Here is a 20,924-nt window from a genome sequence, read left to right as displayed (position 1 = left end):
CAATTTCTAAACTATAGATTAACATTAATTAACTGACTGTGAATTAACTAAGGACTAAAGCTAAGAACCCAAGACACTGGTATTTTAAATGACATGATTTCTATCTGCAAACTTATTTATTAGTCTTGTACTTTTCTTAGCCATCGCCTAGCAAAGAATTGCAGACCCTAAGTTATCTTCTCAGAAAGATAAATAGGGAATAGGGAATAGTAGAAAAGTATAGTTTGAAACTGAAAGTCTAGACTGACAGAAAAACACTTTCCTTTGTTTACAAAATTACAAGAGTACAAAAAACTTTCATTAACCAAGTTTCATCTACAAGTGAGAATTTGTAAGTATAGAAATGCCTCATTTGTCTGGCATGATAAAAAAAATTAGAAACAGTTTTAAAACCTTAATTTTTCATAACGTTATGATTTTGAGCAGAAATCTATTACATACAAATGAAATTTAACTTTCAGTCAACTGTCTTAATAACAGAGAGTTATCTTATTTATCAATATACAATTATAATACTACTTTGATCCTCTCTAATCCCTCCAGAAGACTTTGACTGTTTTTCCCACACTACTAAACTGTCAAATGTAACTTTCTCTTGGGTGAAGTGTGCTCCCCATCCCCACAGTACCTTTTTAATCAGCTGTAGTAAGAGAAATTTGCTAGAACTGTAAACACAGCAGACAAATTCTGAGAAAGGAAGGCCCTGAATAGATTTTCCTATGCATAACTTTGTCACATTATTTTTGGCTGTTAAGATGATCTTTACAGTTTTCCTTTAGATTTTTCCTCTTTTCTTATAAAATACATCCAATTTCTTGCTTGAAAGATTAGAAAATTATAAAAGCCATTAAAAAATTTTTTCAAACTAACAGTTTGTAGGTACTGAGAATCAAAACATACCTTTCAGAAACGAGGCACTATATAATTCAATATTAAAAATACATGAAAAGATAGATCCAAGGGTTACTTTATTCTTCAAAGACCATTATCCTTCATGATATACTTAAATCTACAAATCTCCTCAGGATCTCTCTCCCACCATTCTGTTTTTTGTTTTTTAAATATAATTTATCGGCAAATCGGCTAACATACAGTGTGTAAAGTGTGCTCTTGGTTTTTTTATCCCACCTTTCTGAAATATATGTCTATAACTCAAAATACATGTGTTTCCTTGTGTAGAAAAAACTGAAGAAAGGAATTCTTCTAAGGTTCAACTTACCATAAATATGTCCAGTGTAAATATGAGAGGTATCATAATCAAGTACTTTATTTGATGTTTCTACTTTAAATTCATTACTGAAAAGGGACGTATCCGTCTTCATCCGTAGGTTGAAATGTCTGCAAAACAGAGAAGAAACGGGAAAAAATGAAATTAAAAGGACCTAAATTTTAAACAATTTTTTGGTTAAATTTTTGGTCTGCAAAATATAAACTGTTTCACACAATTTGTCTACTTGGGAAATATACTGTCCAAGATTTCTCTTATAAAAATTTTGCTCTAAAATTCAATCTAGTTGTTATGACACAAATCTAAATTATATTCAATTAAACAGTAACTGTCTAGGATATATTAAAGAATGAATGTGTCTATAGGCTGATTCCTACGTGGTAAAAACAAGTTCATTCCAACAGCAACTAAGTTGCTTGAACATAAAAACACGTTTCTAGACCCAATTACTATTATTCACCACTACCTGACTTCTCTCTTTAGTTATTCTTCAATGTTGCCATTTCCCCCTACTCTTCACAACTCAAATAATACATTAAAAACTGGCACCTACATTAATGACTTCTCAGAAAAGCAAGTATGCATGCTCTTTCTCTTACACACACACACACACACACACACACGCACGCACGCACACACATACAAAAGCACAGCTTTCAACTCATATTTTTTCCTTGGGACTTTTAATTCTTCTGTCATTAGATCTTCCTCCGTTCAATTTGAGAAGCCCAAAAGACCACGATATTAGCTGAAATCATACTCAATTGTCCTCTATAGACTAACAAGAAAGACCAAAATATCGAGGTGAAAATAAAGAATCTAGGGTTGAGTCAAACTTGAAATCAAATCTTACGTCTAAAATCTACTAGCCAAGGATTGCAGTCTGTCAAATGAAGATAATATATTCTATCTTGTAAAACTTTTTTAAGGGCTACACAGTACCCGGCACATAGGAGATGTATAATAAATGGCAACTAATTAGCTATCATTACTAAACTCTTAAAAGTATATCAAGCCTCTTTTATAACTGTCATAAAAGTCTGCACATAGCACAATTTCTACTCAATAAATCTGAACTAAAGTGTTCAATTAGCAAGTGCCAAATGTTAGTAGGATATGGAGTAACTAGAACTCTCCCACATGGCTGGTAGAAGTACAAAATGGTGAAATCACTTTGGAAAACTGGCACTTTTTTTTAACTTAAACATATGAAAACCCTCTGACCCACAATTCTATCCCAAGAGAAATGAAAGCAAAAGTCCATAAAAACAAATTGGACACAAATGCCCATAGCAGTTTTGTAATAGACCAAAACTGGAAACAACCCAAATGTCTATCAACAAGTAAAGAGATAAAGACTGTGGCTTATTCATACAATGGCAAACTACTCAGCAATAAAAAATATCAAACTACTAAAAAATACACACTTTTGTGAAGACATAAAAGAACATATATAGTATAAGTCCATATATATGTAACCTAGAATAGGCAAAAAGCTATCTATACAGAAAGTGGACTGGTGGTTGCCTGGGGTAGAGAGACACTAAGGGTAAAGGCAGATGAAGGAACTTTTTGCTATGATGAACAGGTTCTATATCTTAATTTGAATGGCAGTTACACAAGTATACAAATTTGTCAAAACCTAACTCACACTATACACATGAAATGAGTACTGTTGACCTTTGAACAACATGGGTTTGAAGTGCCTGGGTCCACTTATACATAGAATTTTTTCCATAAATACAGTACTGTACTGCTTTCTTAATAACATTTTTTCTCTAGCTTACTTTAAGAATACAGTATGTAATACATATGACATACAAAATATGTGTTCATCAACAGTGTATATAATCAGTAAGGCTTCCAGTCAACAAGAGGCTATCAGTAGTTAAGTATTGGGGGAGTCAAAGGTGTACATGGGTTTTTGACTGTGTCGGAGGGTTGGTGTCCCAACCCCCACACTGTTCAAGGGCCAACTGTGTATTTTATTTTATGTAAATTATACTTCATGCTCACTTTGGCAGCACATATACTTTAAAAAAATGTAAATTATACTTTAATAAAATTTATTGTAAAGAAAAAACTCACTTTTCAAGTAAATATGGTCAACACAGTATACTTATTAGCTTCAGAAAGAGTGTCCCTTTTTCAACTTTATATTTTCTTTAATTTCATGTCAACTGTGGCACTCTTATTTTGAGGCTGTACTCATTTTTTTACTTGCCTAAAACTCTCACGAAACCACTCCTAAAGCTTCTCAGATGTTGTTTCAAGGACTCTACACTAGGAAAAGCATCCATAGAACCTTAAGCTTTCAATCTCCTGCCCCAAATAATCAACAAAGCCAAACAAAGTTAAAAATAGACTATCGTGAATAAACAGGAATACTGCCTGAATTCTTGCTGCACATTGTCTTTTCATAAGATTATTTTTGCTGACAGGAAATTCTTGAATGTATATGCAGGTGTAAATATATACATTATTTTTAAAGGATCACAGTACTCTGAAAAACCATTAACTTATCATTATATATATTTTTAATTCACTGTACAATTACTATCTGAAAATGAGCACTTTTGTTAAAGAGACTAAAACACTAAATGTCCAACAGCTTACTATATTTATCATTCAGGATTTATTATTCAGCAAAACTGTTATGCCCTAAAACTGTTATAAACAGAGCATATTCTATATGCAAAAAAGGGAAGATATAAGCTTCAGAAAGACATTTAAGTTCAATATAAGAACAATCTATGCTACACTCCCTACCCCTAAAAAATAGTTCTACATCACTTAAAATGTCTAAGCACATAGCAAATATAGAGGGATGTTGTAATACAATTTAAGAACACTTAGGGGCGCCTGGGTGGCTCAGTCGGTTAAGCAGCCAACTTCGGCTCAGGTCATGATCTCGCAGTCTGTGAGTTCGAGCCCCGCATCGGGCTCTGTGCTGACAGCTCAGAGCCTGGAGCCTGTTTCAGATTCTGTGTCTCCCTCTCTCTGACCCTCCCCCATTCATGCTCTGTCTCTCTCTGTCTCAAAAATAAATAAACGTTAAAAATTTAACAAAAAAAAAACAACAACACTTAAAGCAGGTACCTTCCAACCCTGATACTGACAGCATAAGAAAATCATCTCACATGTACAAAATATTATTCTCTATATTGATTTAAATTGGACTAAATCGTATATAAAATCAGTTCTCAATTACCCATGCATAGTCAGTCAAGTCATGATCTCACAGTTCGTGAGATCGAGCCCCACATCAAGCTCTGTGCTGATACCACAGGAGCCTGCTTGGGATTCTCTCTCTCTCTCTGCCCCTTCCCTGCTCACATGTGCACATGTACACACACACACTCACTCTCTCTCTCTCTCTCTCTCCCCCCCCCAAATAAATAAATAAATAAATAAATAAATAAATAAATATTTTGAAAAATCAAGCATGTATCAACAAAAGAGGAAATGGAATGACAGTAAGACTGAAAGGCAGGCAAATGGTAGAAAGAAGCCAAATTGATTTAAAGTTTGTCACAATCTATGAAACAGATTAACTATGAATAAATAATCAGAAGCTGGGCATAATTTATTCCATTAACTAAGCCACTGAATTCAAATTCCTTAATTTTAATTCTACTACCATCTGTTTAATATATATCTTTATGCTATTTTAATATTTCTATGAATTATAAATTCTTTGCCACCTCTGTATTAAACATAATACAAAATAATAATAATTAAATACATTCTACTTTCCAGTTTCTCAATAAGCCCTGAATAAAAAACTATCTGAAAACTTGGCTTTTAGTTGTTTAAACTTTTGGCTCAAAGGCCAGAAAAAGTATAGTGAACACTGCCTTATAAAGTCATTATACTCTGGAAAAACAGTTTGATGATTCATCAGAAGTTCCTAGAATGACCCTAATATGTTCCTAATATGTTCCTAATGTTCCTAATATGACCCAGCAATTCTTCTTCAAGGTATACAGCCAAAAAACTTAAAATTGGGGACTCAGATTCTTGTACACCAATGTTTATAAGAACATTATTCACAATAGCAAACATGGAAACAACCCAAATGGCCCCCAGCAGATGGATTAAAAAAGTGTATGTATAAGTGGTATAAACACACAATGGATTATTCAGCCTTAAAAAGGAAAGAAGCTCTGATATATGCTACAACATGGATGAACCTTGAAAGCACTTTGCTACGTCAAACACAAAAGGACAAAGATGGCATGACTCCATTTATGGGAGGTACCTAGAATAAGTAAATTCCTAGACATAGAAGGTAGAATAGAGGTTACCAAAGACTGAAGAGAAGGCAGAGAGGGGGAATTAGTTTGATGGGTATAGAGTTTCTGTTTGAAAAGATGAAAAAGCTATGAAAAGGGATAATGGTGGTAGTTGCACAACACTATGAATGTACTTAATGCCACTGAATTGCATACACTTAAAAATGGTTTTGTCAGGGCGCCTGGGTGGCTCAGTCGGTAAAGCGTCCGACTTCGCTCAGGTCATGATCTGGCGGTTTGTGAGTTCAAGCCCCATGATGGGCTCTGTGCTGACGGCTCAGGGCCTGGAGCTTGCTTCAGATTCTGTGTCTCCCCCTTCCTCGGCCCCTCCCATGCTCATGCTCTGTCTCTGTCTCTCAATAATAAATAAATGTTAAAACTTTTTTTTAATGGTTTTGGGGCGCCTGGGTGGCTCAGTCGGTTAAGTGTCCGACTGTGACTCAGGTCATGATCTCATGGTTTGTGAGCTCGAGCCCCACATCAGACTCTATGCTGACAGCCTGGAGCCTGCCTCAAATTCTGTGTCTCCTTCTCTCTCTGCTCCTCGCCCCTCATACTCTGTGTGTGTCTCTCTCTCAAAAATAAATAAACATTAAAAAAAAATTTATCTTTAAAAAATGGTTTTGTGGAGGGGTGCCTGGGTGGCTCAGTCGGTTAATCATCCAACTTTGACTCAGGTCATGATCTCGCAGTTCATGAGTTCGAGTCCGCAACAGGCTCTGTGCTGACAGCTTGGTACCTGGAGCCTGCTTCAGATTCTGTGTCTCCCTCTCTCTCTCTGCCCCTTCCCTGCTCAGTCTCTCTCTCTCTCTTAAAAAATAAACATTAAAAAAAAAAAAAAAAAAAAAGTCGAACTAACACATACTGAGTGGTATAGTGGTCTTAATGTAATATTACCAGTCTCTGTGAACAAATCGTCTTTTAAAACCTGAACAGATCTGAACAAATAAGATAATAAAGAGACAAAAATATAATATTACTTAACTTTCACTGAATATTATATTTTAATAGTAGCATAAGAAATTTTCTTTATTAATGCTTAAGCCACTTTTAAGACTAAGACTAAACTGTCCCCTTTTACTATGTTTCTTTCAGTAAGTTTAATTTTCTTATTATTATTATAGCACACTGTCATCAAAGATAAACTTTAAATTTAAAACCATGGGAAAAAAGGATAAACTTTAGATTTTCTTTGAGAGGGAAGATGCTCTGTATAAAGAACATTATCTGCACCTGGGATGTTCTTCTACCCTCAGATTGAACCACTATATTGATTCTACAGATCAACAGTATTTTGTCTCTCATCTTAATTATACTAGTTCCACCGGAATTCTTTCTTGGCTTTCCTCTTACAGTAAAAATGTAAAGAATGGAGTGAAATTACAGGAGGGCAAAATCAGTTAACAAATGACAGTAATTTAAAAAAACATAAACAGGTCCCAATTCTCTACCTTCAGTGCTTTGAAGATATAGCTGTACCAAATGGTTTTCCTTTCTAGGCTTTAGAAAAGCACTCTATATCTAAACCAAATAAATAGAGGTACCAGAACCACCTTAGGTGCAGAACAACAAAATAAATTTTGTTTAGGATACAATTCTATAAAAGTTTCTGGAAGGTCATGTACCTTCTACATCTGTGTATAGAGAAATACCTTTCCTGTAGATTACAACAGTTACAACATTAAGAATACTGAGTAAAAAGAAGCTACCTTTTTCCATATGATTGCTATTTTGACTAAAGAGAGTATGGCCTTGATTCTCAGAAGAAAATAACAATGGATAAAAGGTATATCCCTTGAACTGAAGTCATACTAGGACAAAAAGCCTCAAATAATGAAGTACCATAACAACATAGAGAAGAAACCTAAAAGCAAAAGCCTTGCTTAAAAGTGTGTCAGTGTAGGGGCACATGGGTGGCTCAGTCAGTTAAGTGTTACACTCTTGGTGTTCAGCTCAGGTCATGATCTCATGGTTTGAGGGATTGAGTCCTGTGTTGGGCTCTGCACTGACAGCGTGGAGCCTGCTTGGGATTCTCTCTCCCCTCTCTAGCTCTTTCTCTGTCCCTCCCCTGCTCCCACTTTCTCTCTCTCAATAAATAAATAGACTTTAAAAAAAAAAAAAAAAAGTACGTTCGTGTAATCCAACAGTCCCAGGGACCAGGACTCTCATCATGAATAGAGGTCTATCATGTCTGAGTGAAAACAGACCTATGGTAGACCTGGCTCAATGACTCCTAGAAATAAAACTATACTTCCTAATAAGACATCCCTGATATCTCTGGTTGTATCTCTTTTTGTTGTTGTTATTTTTTTAATTTATTTTGAGAAGGAGGGAGAGCACACACATGCACAAAAGAGAGCATGTGCACTCAAGCGTGAGGGAAGGGTTAAAGAGAGAGGGAGAGAGAAGCCCAAGCAGGCTCCTCACTATCAGCCCAGAGCCTGATGTGAGGCTCAATCTCACAAATCATGAAATCATGACCTGAGCCAAAATCAAGAGTCAGACACTTAAGTGACTGAGCCACCCATGTGCCCCATGACCTTTATCTCTTAACATTCACTTTATTCTTTTTTTTTTTTAATGTTTATTGAGAGAGAGAGCAAGTGAGCGCACAAGCAGGGAAAGGGCAGAGAGAGAGGGAGAGAGAGAATCCCAAGGAGGCTCCATGCTGTCAGTGCAGAACCTGACACAGGACTCAATCCCACAAATCATGAGATCATGACCTGAGCCAAAATCAAGAGTCAGATGCTTAACCAACCAATTGAGACACTCAGGTACCCCAACATTCACTTTATTCTTAATAAAGATCCTTGAAAGAGTCTCCATAAGTTCCCAATGTTAATATATCACTATGAGTCATATATCCAGTTTACTTCCACTAGTGCACTTTTTGAAATAGAGAAGTCCTTTTTTCAAATGATCTTTAAAATGCCAATATAAAAATCCTTTTTTCAAAAGTCCTTTAAAAAGCATATATATATAAAGGCATATATATTTATCTTATATATATATGTGTGTGTGTGTGTGTGTATATATATATATATATATATATATATATACTGTGTGTGTGTGTGTACATATATATATATATATATATATATATATATATATAATTTTTTTTTTAAAAGGAATAAAATAGAACAGATTGGTAGAAGGGGAAAGGGCATAGTCAGCCCACAGGCACCCCACTGAGCAGTACCTGAGGCAACCACCCCAGAAATTCTAGGGCTATACAGTCTGAAAGACATAGTTTCAGGCTTATCTGTTGATCCTGAGGTAGATAAATTACATTAAATATGCAAAAATACATAAGCTTCTTTGTAAGAAGACAAATATATATAGATCATTAATGTAAGTCTTTCCCATATAAAGAAGAGGCAATCTACCATAATGGCAAGATTACAGAACACAAGACTACATGTGTTTTACATTATTTTAAAATAAGTAAATTTATCTACTGGAGAGGATAAAAAGTGTTCTGTAAACCCTTTCTGACTTTATGTAACTACTTCAACCAAATAACTGACAAGCAAAACTACTATATACAAGCATACCTCATTTTTTTTTAAGATTTCATTTTTAAGCAATCTCTACACCCAACGTAGGGCCTGAACTCACAAACCCTAGATGAAGAATCGTATGCTCTATCAACCAGGCCAGCCAGGTGTCCCCAAGCATACCTCGTTTATTGTGCTTCACTTTATTATGTTTTGCAAATATTGTGTTTTTTACTAACTGAGGGTCCATAGCAACCCTGCATCCAACATGTCTAGTGGTGCTATTTTTCCAACAGTTTTTGCTCACTTCATATCTCTGTGTCACATTTTGGTAATTCTCACAATATTTCTAACTTTTTCATTATTATTGTATTTGTTATAGTGATCTGTGATTAGTGATTACAACTTACTGAAAGCTCATACTGATGCATTTAGTATTTCTTAGCAATAAAGTATTTTTTACTGAAGATATGTATATGTTTTTTTAGACAATTCTACTGCACACTGAACAGACTACAGAGTAGTGTAAACATAACTTTTATATGCACCTGGAAACCAAAAAATTCATTTGATTTGTTTCACTGCAATATTCACTTTACTGCAGTGGTCTGGAACCAAACTTGCAATATCAGATATTTAATATAAATCAGGGGCGCCTGGGTGGCGCAGTCGGTTGGGCATCCGACTTCGGCCAGGTCACGATCTCGCGGTCCAGGAGTTCGAGCCCCGCGTCGGGCTCTGGGCTGATGGCTCAGAGCCTGGAGCCTGTTTCCGATTCTGTGTCTCCCTCTCTCTCTGCCCCTCCCCCGTTCATGCTCTGTCTCTCTCTGTCCCAAAGATAAATAAACGTTGAAAAAAAAAATTTTAAAAAAAAAAAAAATATATAAATCAAACATGTAAAATCATAAAAATCACCTAAATTTATTAATTTCACAAATCAGATAAGGCTGATTTGACCTAGACCACACAAATAAAATTAGAGCTTGAATCTGAACCAAATTCTTTAATTAATCAACCAATGATCTTTCTACCATATCAAGATACCATTCTGCGCGTAGGATATATAAGCGAGCTCCAAAATGGCAAAATACAGGACATTTTCCTAGTGAAAGACTGACTTAAAAAGCATAATCAGGGGTGCCTGTGTGGCTCAGTCAGCTGAGTGTCCCAACTCTTGGTATGATCTCGCAGTCATGAGATCAAGCCCGTGTTGGGCTCTGTGCTTTAAACGTGAAGCCTGCTTGGAATTCTCTCTTTCCGTCTCTCTCCACCAACCTCCTCAAAATAAATAAATAAACATTACAACAACAACAACAAAAAAAGGTGTAATCAGTGGTATTGTTATGCCTAAAAGAAAAATATGTCAATGGAAGGGCATTAAAAGAAAGGGATCAAGACTGGCAGTATACATACAAAGAAAGTGATCAGTATCATGAACTTGATTCTTGATGCTATTCCCTCATTCTGTAATTATTTACTGAACACTTACTAGGACAAGCACAGTGCTAAGGTGGGAGATACAGGTATGAACAACACAATTCACAGAATACATGATAGTTTACACATGGTTAGTGAGCAGGAAGGAAGGTAGCACGGGAGGAAAGAAAGAAGGTCTTGTAGTGACAAGTGCTATGAGGAAAAACAAATAAGAAAAAAAGGACAGAACAGTAAGAGGAAAGAAGGATGTTATTTTACAAAAGGTGCTAGGAAGGGGTGCCTGCTGGCTCAGTTGGTAGAGCATGCAACTCTTAATCTCAGGGTTGTAGGTTCCAACCCCACGTTGAGAACAGAGTTTACTTAAAAATAAAATCTTAAAATAAAAAAAAAAAGATGCTAGTAAAGGTCTCTGAATACATAACATTTGAGCAGAGACTTGAATGAAGTGAAGGAGCAAGAGCCACGTGGTTATGCAGGAGAGGTAGGGAAGGGTTTCAGGCAAAGGAACTACAAGCACAAAGGCATGCACTGTGTGCTAGAGAAAAATCACTGGGGCTACAGTGGTAAAAAGGAGAAACTTAAAGGAAATAAAGAACAACAAACCAACCTCAAAGTTAGCAGAAGGAAAGAAATAATAAAGATCAAAACAGAAATCAATGAAATAGGCAATAAAAAGACAATCCAGAAGTTCAGTGAAACAAACAGCTGATTCTTTGAAAAGGCAAACAAACCTTTAGCTGCACTCACCAAGAAAAAAAAGAGGGCTCAAATAAATAAAATTAGAAATGAAAAAGAAGTTACAACTGATACTACAAAAATACAAAGGATCATAAGAGAATACTACACACAATTATATACCAGTAAATTGCACAACCTACGAAAAAATGGATAAATTCCTAAAACATACAATCTTCCAAGACTAAACCATAAAGAAATAGAAAATCTGAATATATCAAATACTAGCAAAGAGACTAATCAGTAATCAAAAACCTCTAGGACCAGACAGATTCACTGGTGAATTCTATCAAACATTCAAAGAAGATTTAATACCTATCCTTCTCAAACTCTTCCCAAAAAGTATAAAAGAAACACTTCCAAACTCACTTTACAAGGCCAGCACTGCCCTGACAACAAAACCAGACAAGACTACCAAAAAAAAAAAAAAAAAGAAAAATTACAGGCCAACAACCTTGATAGATATAGATGCAAAAATCCTCAATAGAGTATTAGCAAACAAATTCAACAATACATTTAAAGGATCACACATTGGAGCGCTTGGGTGGCTCAGTTGATTAAGAATCGAACTCCAGGTTTCAGCTCACATCATGATCTCACAGTTCGTGAGTTCAAGCCCCACACTGGACTTTGTACTTATGGTGCAGAGCCTGCTTGGGATTCTCTCTCTCTCTCTCTCTCTCTCTCTCTCTCTCTCTCTGCTCCTCCCCTACTTTCACTCTCTATCTCAAAAATAAATAACCTTTAAAAAAATAAATAAAAATAAAGGATCATACACTATGATCAAGTGAGATTTATTCCAGGAATGCAAGGCTGGATCAACACAAGGAAATCAGTCAACGTGAAACACCACATCAAAAAATTGAAGGATAAAAATCATATGGTCACCTCAATAGATGCAGAAAAAGCATTTAACAAAATTCAACATCCATTTATAATAAAAACTCAATGAAATGGGTATAGAGGAAATGTAGTGAAATATAGAGGAAATATAGTGAAAGCCAAGTTTGATAAACTCAGCTAACATCATACTCAGTGAAAAGAAAGCTGAGTCTGATTTGGGCTCAGGTAATGATCTCATGGTTGGTGAGTTTGGGCCCCACGTTGGGCTCTGTGCTGACAGCTTGGAGCCTGGAGCCTACTTCAGATTCTGTGTCTCCCTCTCTGTCTGCCCCTCCACTGCTCGCTCTCTCTCTCTCTCTCTCTCTCAAAAATGAAATATATACTTAAAAAATAAATAAATAAAACTGAAAGCTTTTCCTAAAATCTAGACAAGGATGTCTACTCTCACCACTTTTATTCAAAATGGTACTGAAAGTCTTAGCTTCAGCTATCAGACAAAAAAAAAAAAAGAAAGAAACAGAGAAAGAAAAAGAAAAAGAAAAAAAAAAGAAACAATAAGAATCCAAATTGAAAAAGAAGAAGTAAAACTGTCACTCTTTGCAAATGACATGATACTGTATATAGAAAACACTTAAGATGCCACCAAAAACTATGAGAACTAAAAAAAATGAGTTAAGTTGCAGGATACAAAATCAATATACAGAAATCTGTTGCATTTCTGTGTGCTAATAACAAACTATCAAAGAGAAATTAAGAAAACAATCCCATTGGGACATCTGGGTGGCTCAGTCAGTGGATCATCTGACTCTTGATTTCAGCTCAGGTCATGATCCCAGAGCCATGGGATCAAGTCCTATGTGGGCTCAGCGTGGAACCTATTTGAGATTCTCTCTCCACTGCCCATCTCCCCTGCTCACACAGTCTCTATCCCTCTCTCCCCTCTAAAATAAAGAAAACAATCCCATTTACAATAGCACCAAAAAGAATAAAATATTTAGGAATAAATTTAACCAAGGAGGTGAAAGACTTGTACACTGAAAACTACAAGATACCGATAAAAGAAGACGCAAATAAATGCAAAGATACTCCATAATCATGAATTAGAAGAATTAACTGTTAAAATGTCCATATTATCCAAAGAAATCTACAGATTCTAAGCAATGCCTATCAAAAATCTCAATGCCATTTTTCACAGAGCCAGAACAAATAAGGAATCATAAAAGATACCAAGGGGCGCCTGGGTGGCGCAGTCGGTTAAGCGTCCGACTTCAGCCAGGTCACGATCTCGCGGTCCGTGAGTTCGAGCCCCGCGTCAGGCTCTGGGCTGATGGCTTGGAGCCTGGAGCCTGTTTCCGATTCTGTGTCTCCCTCTCTCTCTGCCCCTCCCCGTTCATGCTCTGTCTCTCTCTGTCCCAAAATTAAATAAAAAACGTTGAAAAAAAAAAATTAAAAAAAAAAAGATACCAAGTAGCCAAAGCTATCTTGAGAAAGAACAGAAATTGGAGGTATCGCACTCCCTGACTTCAAACTGTTACAAAGGTATAGTAATCAAAACGGTATGGTACTCGCAAAAAAGAGACACACAGATCAATGAAACAGAATACAAAGCTCAAAAATAAGCCCACACATATATGGTCAGTTAACTGACACAAAAGAGCAAGAACATAAAATGAGGAAGGAACAGTCTCTTCAATAAAAAGTGCTAGGAAAATTGGACATCTACATGCAAAGAATGAAACTGGATCATTTCCTTAAGCCAGACACAAAAAATAACTCAAAATGGACTGGAGACTTGAATGTAAGAACTAAAAATATAAAAATTCCTAGAAGAAAACACAGGTGGTTAAGTTTCTTGATATTGGCCTTAGCAATATTTGTTTTGGATCTGACTCCAAAGGCAAGGGAAACAAAAATAAATGAGACTACATCAAACTAAAAAAACTCTGGCAGAGCATGCATAAATAAATAAATAAATAAATAAATAAATAAATAAATAAATAAAACAAAAAGGCAAACTACTGAATGAGAAAAGATATTTGTAAATCATATATCCAACAGAAGGTTTACATATAATATATATAAAGACCTCATACAACTAAACAACAACAAAACAACCTGATTAAAAAATGAGCAGTGGACCTGAATAGATACATTTCCAAAGAAGACATACAGATGGCCAATAGGCACATGAAAAAATGTTCAGCATCACTAACTATCAGGGAATTACAAATCAAAACCACAATGACCTACCACTTCACACCTGTTAGAATGTCTATTATCAAAAAAGCAAGAAATAGAAAAGTGTTGGAGAGGATGTGGAGAAAGGGAACTATTATGCACTGCTGGTAGTAATGTAAACTGATGCAGTCACTATGAAAAACAGTATGGAGATTCCTCAAAAAATGAAAAATATGATCCAACTATTCAATTTCTGTGTATTTATCTGATGAATACAAAAACAATTCAAAAAGACATACGCACCCCATGTTCACTGAAGTATTATTTATGATAACCAAGATATGGAAACAACCTAAGTGTCCAGTGATGAATGAATGGTGTGTGTATGTGTATATACATACACATATATGCATGCATGCAATGGAATACGATACTTGGCCATAAAAAAGAAGGAAAGCTTGCCATCTGCGACAACATGCATGGATGGAACTTGACAGTACTGTGCTAAGTGAAATGAGTCAAACAGAGAAAGACAAGTACCATATGATTTCACTTATATGTGGAATCTAAAACACAAAGCAAAACAAAACAAAAACAAACTCACAGATACAGAGAACAGACTGGTAGTTACCAGAGGAGAAGGGGGTTGGGAGATGGGCGAAATGGGTAAAAGGGCTCAACCGTACAGTGATAGATGATAACAAAATGGATGTTTATTACTTCTAGAATATGAAAATACTGAATAATAATGTTGTATACCTAAAACTTACATGATGTTATGCATCAATTTTACTTCATAAATAAATAAACAAACAAACAAACAGTTAAAAAAAAATAGGGGAGGAGAGCAGAAGATAAGGTAGGAAAATAGAATCTAGTTCAGAGAAGGTACTCCAAAACCTTCCTGAATTAATGAAGACTTGTCTGGGCAGCTAGCACATTATTCATTATGTGGGAAACACTCTAAAACATCTCTATGATTATATCCCTTCATACTACAATATTCCCTATTCCCTTTTGGGAGAAGTAAGGGATGGGAAGGAAATATGCCCTTCTGCATTCATTCTCAGTGTTTCAGATCTCTTTTTTAAAGATAAAACCTACCATTATCTCTTCCCTATGCTCCTCAATTATTCCACTCCTGTCCAAATTTTCCTGCCACTGTTAACTATCCAGATCCAGGGAGGCCTGAGGATCCAAACCCCTCCTCCAAGCTACTCCCAGGCTCCACTCATCCAACTGTAGCTATTCAAGTAGCTCAGGTTTCCTTACCTCTGGAGATGTGAGTACTATACGCACTTCTTATCCTAAGTCTTCCTCCCACTTAAAATAAAGTTTCTGATGAAGCAGAGATACTGCTGCTTTGCTACAGCAAAACATTTGACAGCTTTCTGATTTGCTTTGCTGATCATCTCAACTTCCAGAAGAAAAAGAAAACAATGATAAGAACTTCTATTCTAGGCCTAATACTAATAAACTATGAATAACTGGTTGATGATGAAGTGATGAAAACTTAGGAAGAAGATACCACCACCATCTTACATTTATAGTTGGTAAAAATGAGAAAAGAAAAAAACAGCATAAGATAGCAAAGATTTTAAAGAAGCAGATTCTTAAATGTTCACAGAAAGCACAGGTAAAATCTCCTATTTGAGGACTTTAAATACATAGAAGTGAAGTTTAATGATCATGTCTCAAAAACATCATCCAATATTATAATAGACAAAGTGACCTCTACAGCCTCTCAAAATAAAAAATGTCAAAGGCTCACTAAGTCTGACAAGTGGGCGTAAGCTATTTGTGAAACTGACACATAAAAATATTTTGGGAGTCATGTATATGGTCAGAACAGTTTTACTACGGACCAAAATCAGAAACAAAAAACAATGAATGCTGCTCGTAACAGAACTATTTGTCCCATTCCATCATTTCTAAGATTCTTGATATGCTAGACTTCATGTTCAAACATGGTTTGTTGGTTCAGCATTATTCTCCCAGAAATGACAGTTTGAGAACCTAACTAATACAGAGTGATTACAATTTAAGATTTCAGAGATACACACAAATGAACAATTTATTAAGTTACTTAACATGTTTGCACTTCACACATTTAATAAAAATTAGCTATAAAAATTAATTTAATAAAAATTAACCAAAATATCTTTTGCTATACTCAAAAGATAACTGGGTCCTTATAATCAATCACCACAGAATTAGTAGAGGTGGCTACTCAGAGATATTGGCCTAATATGCTCTTATAACCAAAATGCCTAAAGATACATTGGCTATTAATCATGAATCATTAGAAACTCAAACCAAAAAAGAAGTTACCCTATTTATATGGGACTATGATGTATCCAAACCTGGACTACCATGTACAATTAGATCCAGCAAGATCAATAAAACTAAAGAAATTCAAAGAGTAAGTAACACAGATTAAGAATATTGCTAATATGCAGCATAACAAAAGCAAAAAGCAGCAACTGACCACTCTCCTACTTGAAACACCATTTCCCTTGGCTTCCAGGATACCACACTCTCAGGCTTTCTTCTACTTTTCTTACCACTCATCAGTCTTTGCATTCCCTCCTCTACCTAAACTTAAAATGTTGGCATTTGGCAGTTCTCTCCTAGGCCCTCCTCATGAATTTCACAAAACATGTCCAAAACTGAACTTAGGATTTCTCCTCAAATTTATAGCTGTTCCAGTATTCCCTATCTCAGTAAGTAGACCCAGTAGCCTTTTAGTTGCTCAAACCACAAAAGTCATCTTTGACTCCTTCTTTTATACCTCACTACCAAGTCCAATAAATTCTACCTTTTTTCTAAGTTTATTTATTCATTTTGAGAGAGACAGAGACAGCACTAGTGAAAGAGGATCAGAGAGAGGGCGAGAGAGAGAATCCCAAGCAAGCTCCCTGCTGTCAACACAGACCCTGAAGCAGGGCTCAAACTCAAGAAACCGTGAGATCATGACCTAAGCAGAAACCGAGAGTCACACGCATAACCAACTGAGCCACCTATGCACCCCTACCTTTAAAATATCTCCTAAATCTATTGACTCTCCTTCACCACCACTAATACCACCTTAATCCAGGCTACCACCTCCTATGGGGACAGTGCAACAGCCTCCTAGATAGCCTCAATGCGTTGAGTTTAACTCTCTTCCAAACTATTCTTCATTCACAGCCAAACTGAACTTTTAAACCTTATACACTTAGTTATCATTAAAAACCTTCCACAGCTAGGTTAAAAACTTGTCACCGTAACTTACATAAACTCTCAAAAGATCTGGCTCTTACGTACATCTGCAGCCTCATCTGGAACCATTCTCCTTCACATTTTAAGCACAAGTCATACAAAATTCCTTCAATTCCATAAACATGCCACTTCCCATCTCAGTATCTTTGCACATGCTGCTTCCTCTGTCTAGAACACATCTTCCCCTTCTTTGGCTAACCAATTCCTCTTCTGTCATCCTTCCAGGATCAATTTAAATGCCATCTCCTAAGAGTGGCCTTCCCTGACCTCCAGACAAGATGGCATCTCCCAATGTTACCACAGCAATCTTCTGAACATTCCGTTCTTAGCATTTATCACAGCTGTCATTCCTAATCCAACACCTGCCCATCTCATGAATTCATAAACTCCTCATCAGCAAGGACCTGTCTTATTCAGTTACTCTATTACCAGCAACTATTAAAGTGCCTGGAATACATAAGGTACTTAAAATATGAAAGTGGACTTAGTAAATTATAGCATATTAAAACTACAGAAACATCTCTTGTAGCTCAAATAAACAACAACAAAATACACAATATATTTGTTCACTGAATCCAGCGATCAAAATTCCATAACAAGACTATTTGTCCCACACCAACATATCCAAAATTCTAAATACGCTAGACTTTTTGTCTATATTTGATTCGTTGGTTCAGCATTATTCTCCCGGTACAGACTGTTTTAGAAGGAGTTCGAAGCAGTTATAATGTAAGATTTCAGAGACACACACAAAAGAACAACTTGATTTTTATCCCTATGTACAAGTATTAACAATATCTGTCAACCCAGAGAAGCAAAGACTTGAAGAAGTTAGAAAAGATATGTATGATACAAGCAAATGAGGAAAGCAAGTATTCAGAAGCTTTTCAAAAAGAAACTATACATGTAATTACCAAAGAATTTTTAAACACAGTTACCAGTTTAAAAGTATCACACAACTATATAAGATTTCACTGATGCTTAATAACACAATCCAAACAAGCATAACACCAATAAACTAAACATATCCATTCAACAGTTACGTAAAAAATTTTCAAGTATAATGAAACAGGATAAACACTTAAATAACCTTTATAGGTGCCTGGGTGGCTCAGTCAGTTAAGAATCCAATACTTGATTTTGGCTCAGGTCATGATCTCTTTGTTCTTGGGATTGAGCTCCACATTGGGCTCCCCACTGACAGCAGGGCCTGCTAGGGATTCTCTCTCTCCCTCTCTCTCTCTGCCCTTCCCCCACTCATGTGTGCATGATCTCTAACTCTGTCTCTCTAAATAAATAAACACTTAAAAATAAATAAATAACCTTTCGTCGTAAAAAATCCTTGCTACACTTGTAAGAAACAGCACAACAACTTACATGGGGCTTAATCACTTGAAGAAAATAAAAAACAAGAAGGGCTATGAATCTAAATTAAAACTAAGCTGGAATACTTATCTCATATAAAACCCAACTGCAGATGCAATATTTTAGAATGAAATATAATTTACATCTGAGGAAAGTGATAGATGGGTTTTTCTACTACTAAAATATACTTAACTTCTGACATTTACTAAGATCACCAACTCTAGGAACTGTGACATTAAATATAGATCAGATACAAACTTGTTTTTGATGAACTTTTAGAGGTAATGATGTATTAAAAGAATTGGAGTCAAAAAAGCACTTTTCCATAAATTTTTTTTTTTAATGTTTATTTACTTTTCAGAGACAGAGTGTGAGACGGGGAGGGGCAGAGAGAGGGGGAGACAGAGAATCCAAATCAGGCTCCAGGTTCTGGGCTATAAGCACAGAGTCTGATGCGAGGCCCGAACCCAGAAACCACGAGATCACTACCTGAGCAGAAGTTGGACGCTTAACCGACTGAGCCACCCAGGCGTCCCAAAGCACTTTTGTTTTAGCAAATTCAATTCTAGTCTAGTCTAGTCTATTCCATTCCATTCCCTTCCATTCCATTCCATTCTATTCTAAATAGGCTCCACACCCAATGTGGGGCTTGAACTCACAACACTGAGATTGAGTCACATGCTCTACCAACTGAGCCAACCTGGTTCCCCCGAAACATGTTTTTAAACTCTTTCATTTCCTTTTCATTCTCTCATTCCATCTCTTCCACATAAAGCCTAGTAAGTGCTTAAAAACATGTAAAATAAAAATGATATTTCATGTTGAAATGTCTAAGAAGCTAAACTCAGAGCAATCATCAGCTCTCAATTTAGCTTTTTAAATACAAAATTAACATGAGCACAATAAGCTCTTGTTTTTTCTTATGATTCAGGAAGTAATTCAAATAGCCAGGGTCCCTTCAGATTTTTTTTTAAGTTTTATTTATTTATTTTGAGAGCAGCCGAACAAGGGAGTAGGGGGAGGGGCACAGAGAGGAAGAGACAAGAATCCCAAGCAGGCTCTGCTCTGTGCTGTCAGCACAGAGCCCAACACGGGGTTCCAACTCACAAACTGTGAGATCATGACCTGGCCAAGATCAAGAGCTGGACGTTTAACTGACAGAGCCACCCAGGTACCCCACCTTCAGATTTTTTTTAAAAAAACTTATTTGTTAGGCTTTTAATTTCCGTATAAAAAGAAAACAGGCAAGAATAAAGAATGTGACCTCCTAGAAAATCCATGACTAAAACAAAAAGCAGTATGAAATATAGTTTGATGATATATGCTAAAGAGCACTTCACCTGACATAAAGTGGGTATTACATAAATAGCCTTTTCCTTTACAAATTTTTGCTCAACCTTGCTCAAATTTTGCTGGGAAATATTTCATTGCCAAGTCAGTATTTTTCAAAATTTAGTTTTTCCTCAAGCACAATAATAGCATTTATACACAATTTAAATTTATTCTGTTTTTTTTTTTATTGTTCTGGCATCTGTTCTGTTTGTGCTCCCTGGATTCTTACTTCTGCTTCTCAAAGTATGCTTGTTTGTCTAAAGAGTTAAAAGTGTCCTATCTGAGCTTTCTGCTACCCCACTAATGCTATGACAAAGATAAAATACAGACACGCCCAGAATAATAACCCAAATCTAGTCAGGATCCATAGAGAGGAATATTTATATCTTTTACAGATTACTTAGGCTTTATTCTTGATACCCTCATATTTTAGGAGTAGGGAGAATTTATGTTGCAAACTGCAAAAGAAAATGTCAAATGTCTGACCATTTGTTTTAAACAGTTTGTGAACATATTACTAAGGCTATAGGAAGAATTATGTTGTCACAATCAGAAAAAAAGGAAACTTGTGAGTTTTCCAAAACATTTTACAGCACTTAAAAAAAAATCCAGTATCTTTTTACATTATATACAAATCACATATTAGATAGAAACAATTTTTGATTTATTATGTACCCAAATAATTAAACACAACAGCACAAAAAATAACTTACATGTTTTTATTTTTTCTAATTTAGTTACTTGAGTGTTACT

At 35.8% G+C, this 20,924-nt stretch overlaps 1 protein-coding gene across 2 annotated transcripts in view; it reads right to left on the bottom strand.

The window, feature by feature from the left end:
* ADAM10 (ADAM metallopeptidase domain 10) overlaps nucleotides 1-20,924 on the bottom strand; it is a 141,474-nt gene that overhangs the window by 78,635 nt on the left and 41,915 nt on the right. For both annotated transcript variants that reach the window (XM_045449599.1, XM_045449600.1), the window contains exon 3: nucleotides 1,220-1,338. In XM_045449599.1, coding sequence (XP_045305555.1) covers nucleotides 1,220-1,338 — 119 coding nt within the window. The remainder of the gene's footprint in view (nucleotides 1-1,219; nucleotides 1,339-20,924) is intronic.

The sequence above is a fragment of the Leopardus geoffroyi genome, chromosome B3 (genome assembly GCF_018350155.1).
Source record: "Leopardus geoffroyi isolate Oge1 chromosome B3, O.geoffroyi_Oge1_pat1.0, whole genome shotgun sequence".
Taxonomy (NCBI): Eukaryota; Metazoa; Chordata; class Mammalia; order Carnivora; family Felidae; genus Leopardus; species Leopardus geoffroyi.
The sequence above is the reverse complement of the archived record's forward strand: the minus strand, read 5'-3'. Positions and strand labels throughout refer to the sequence as shown.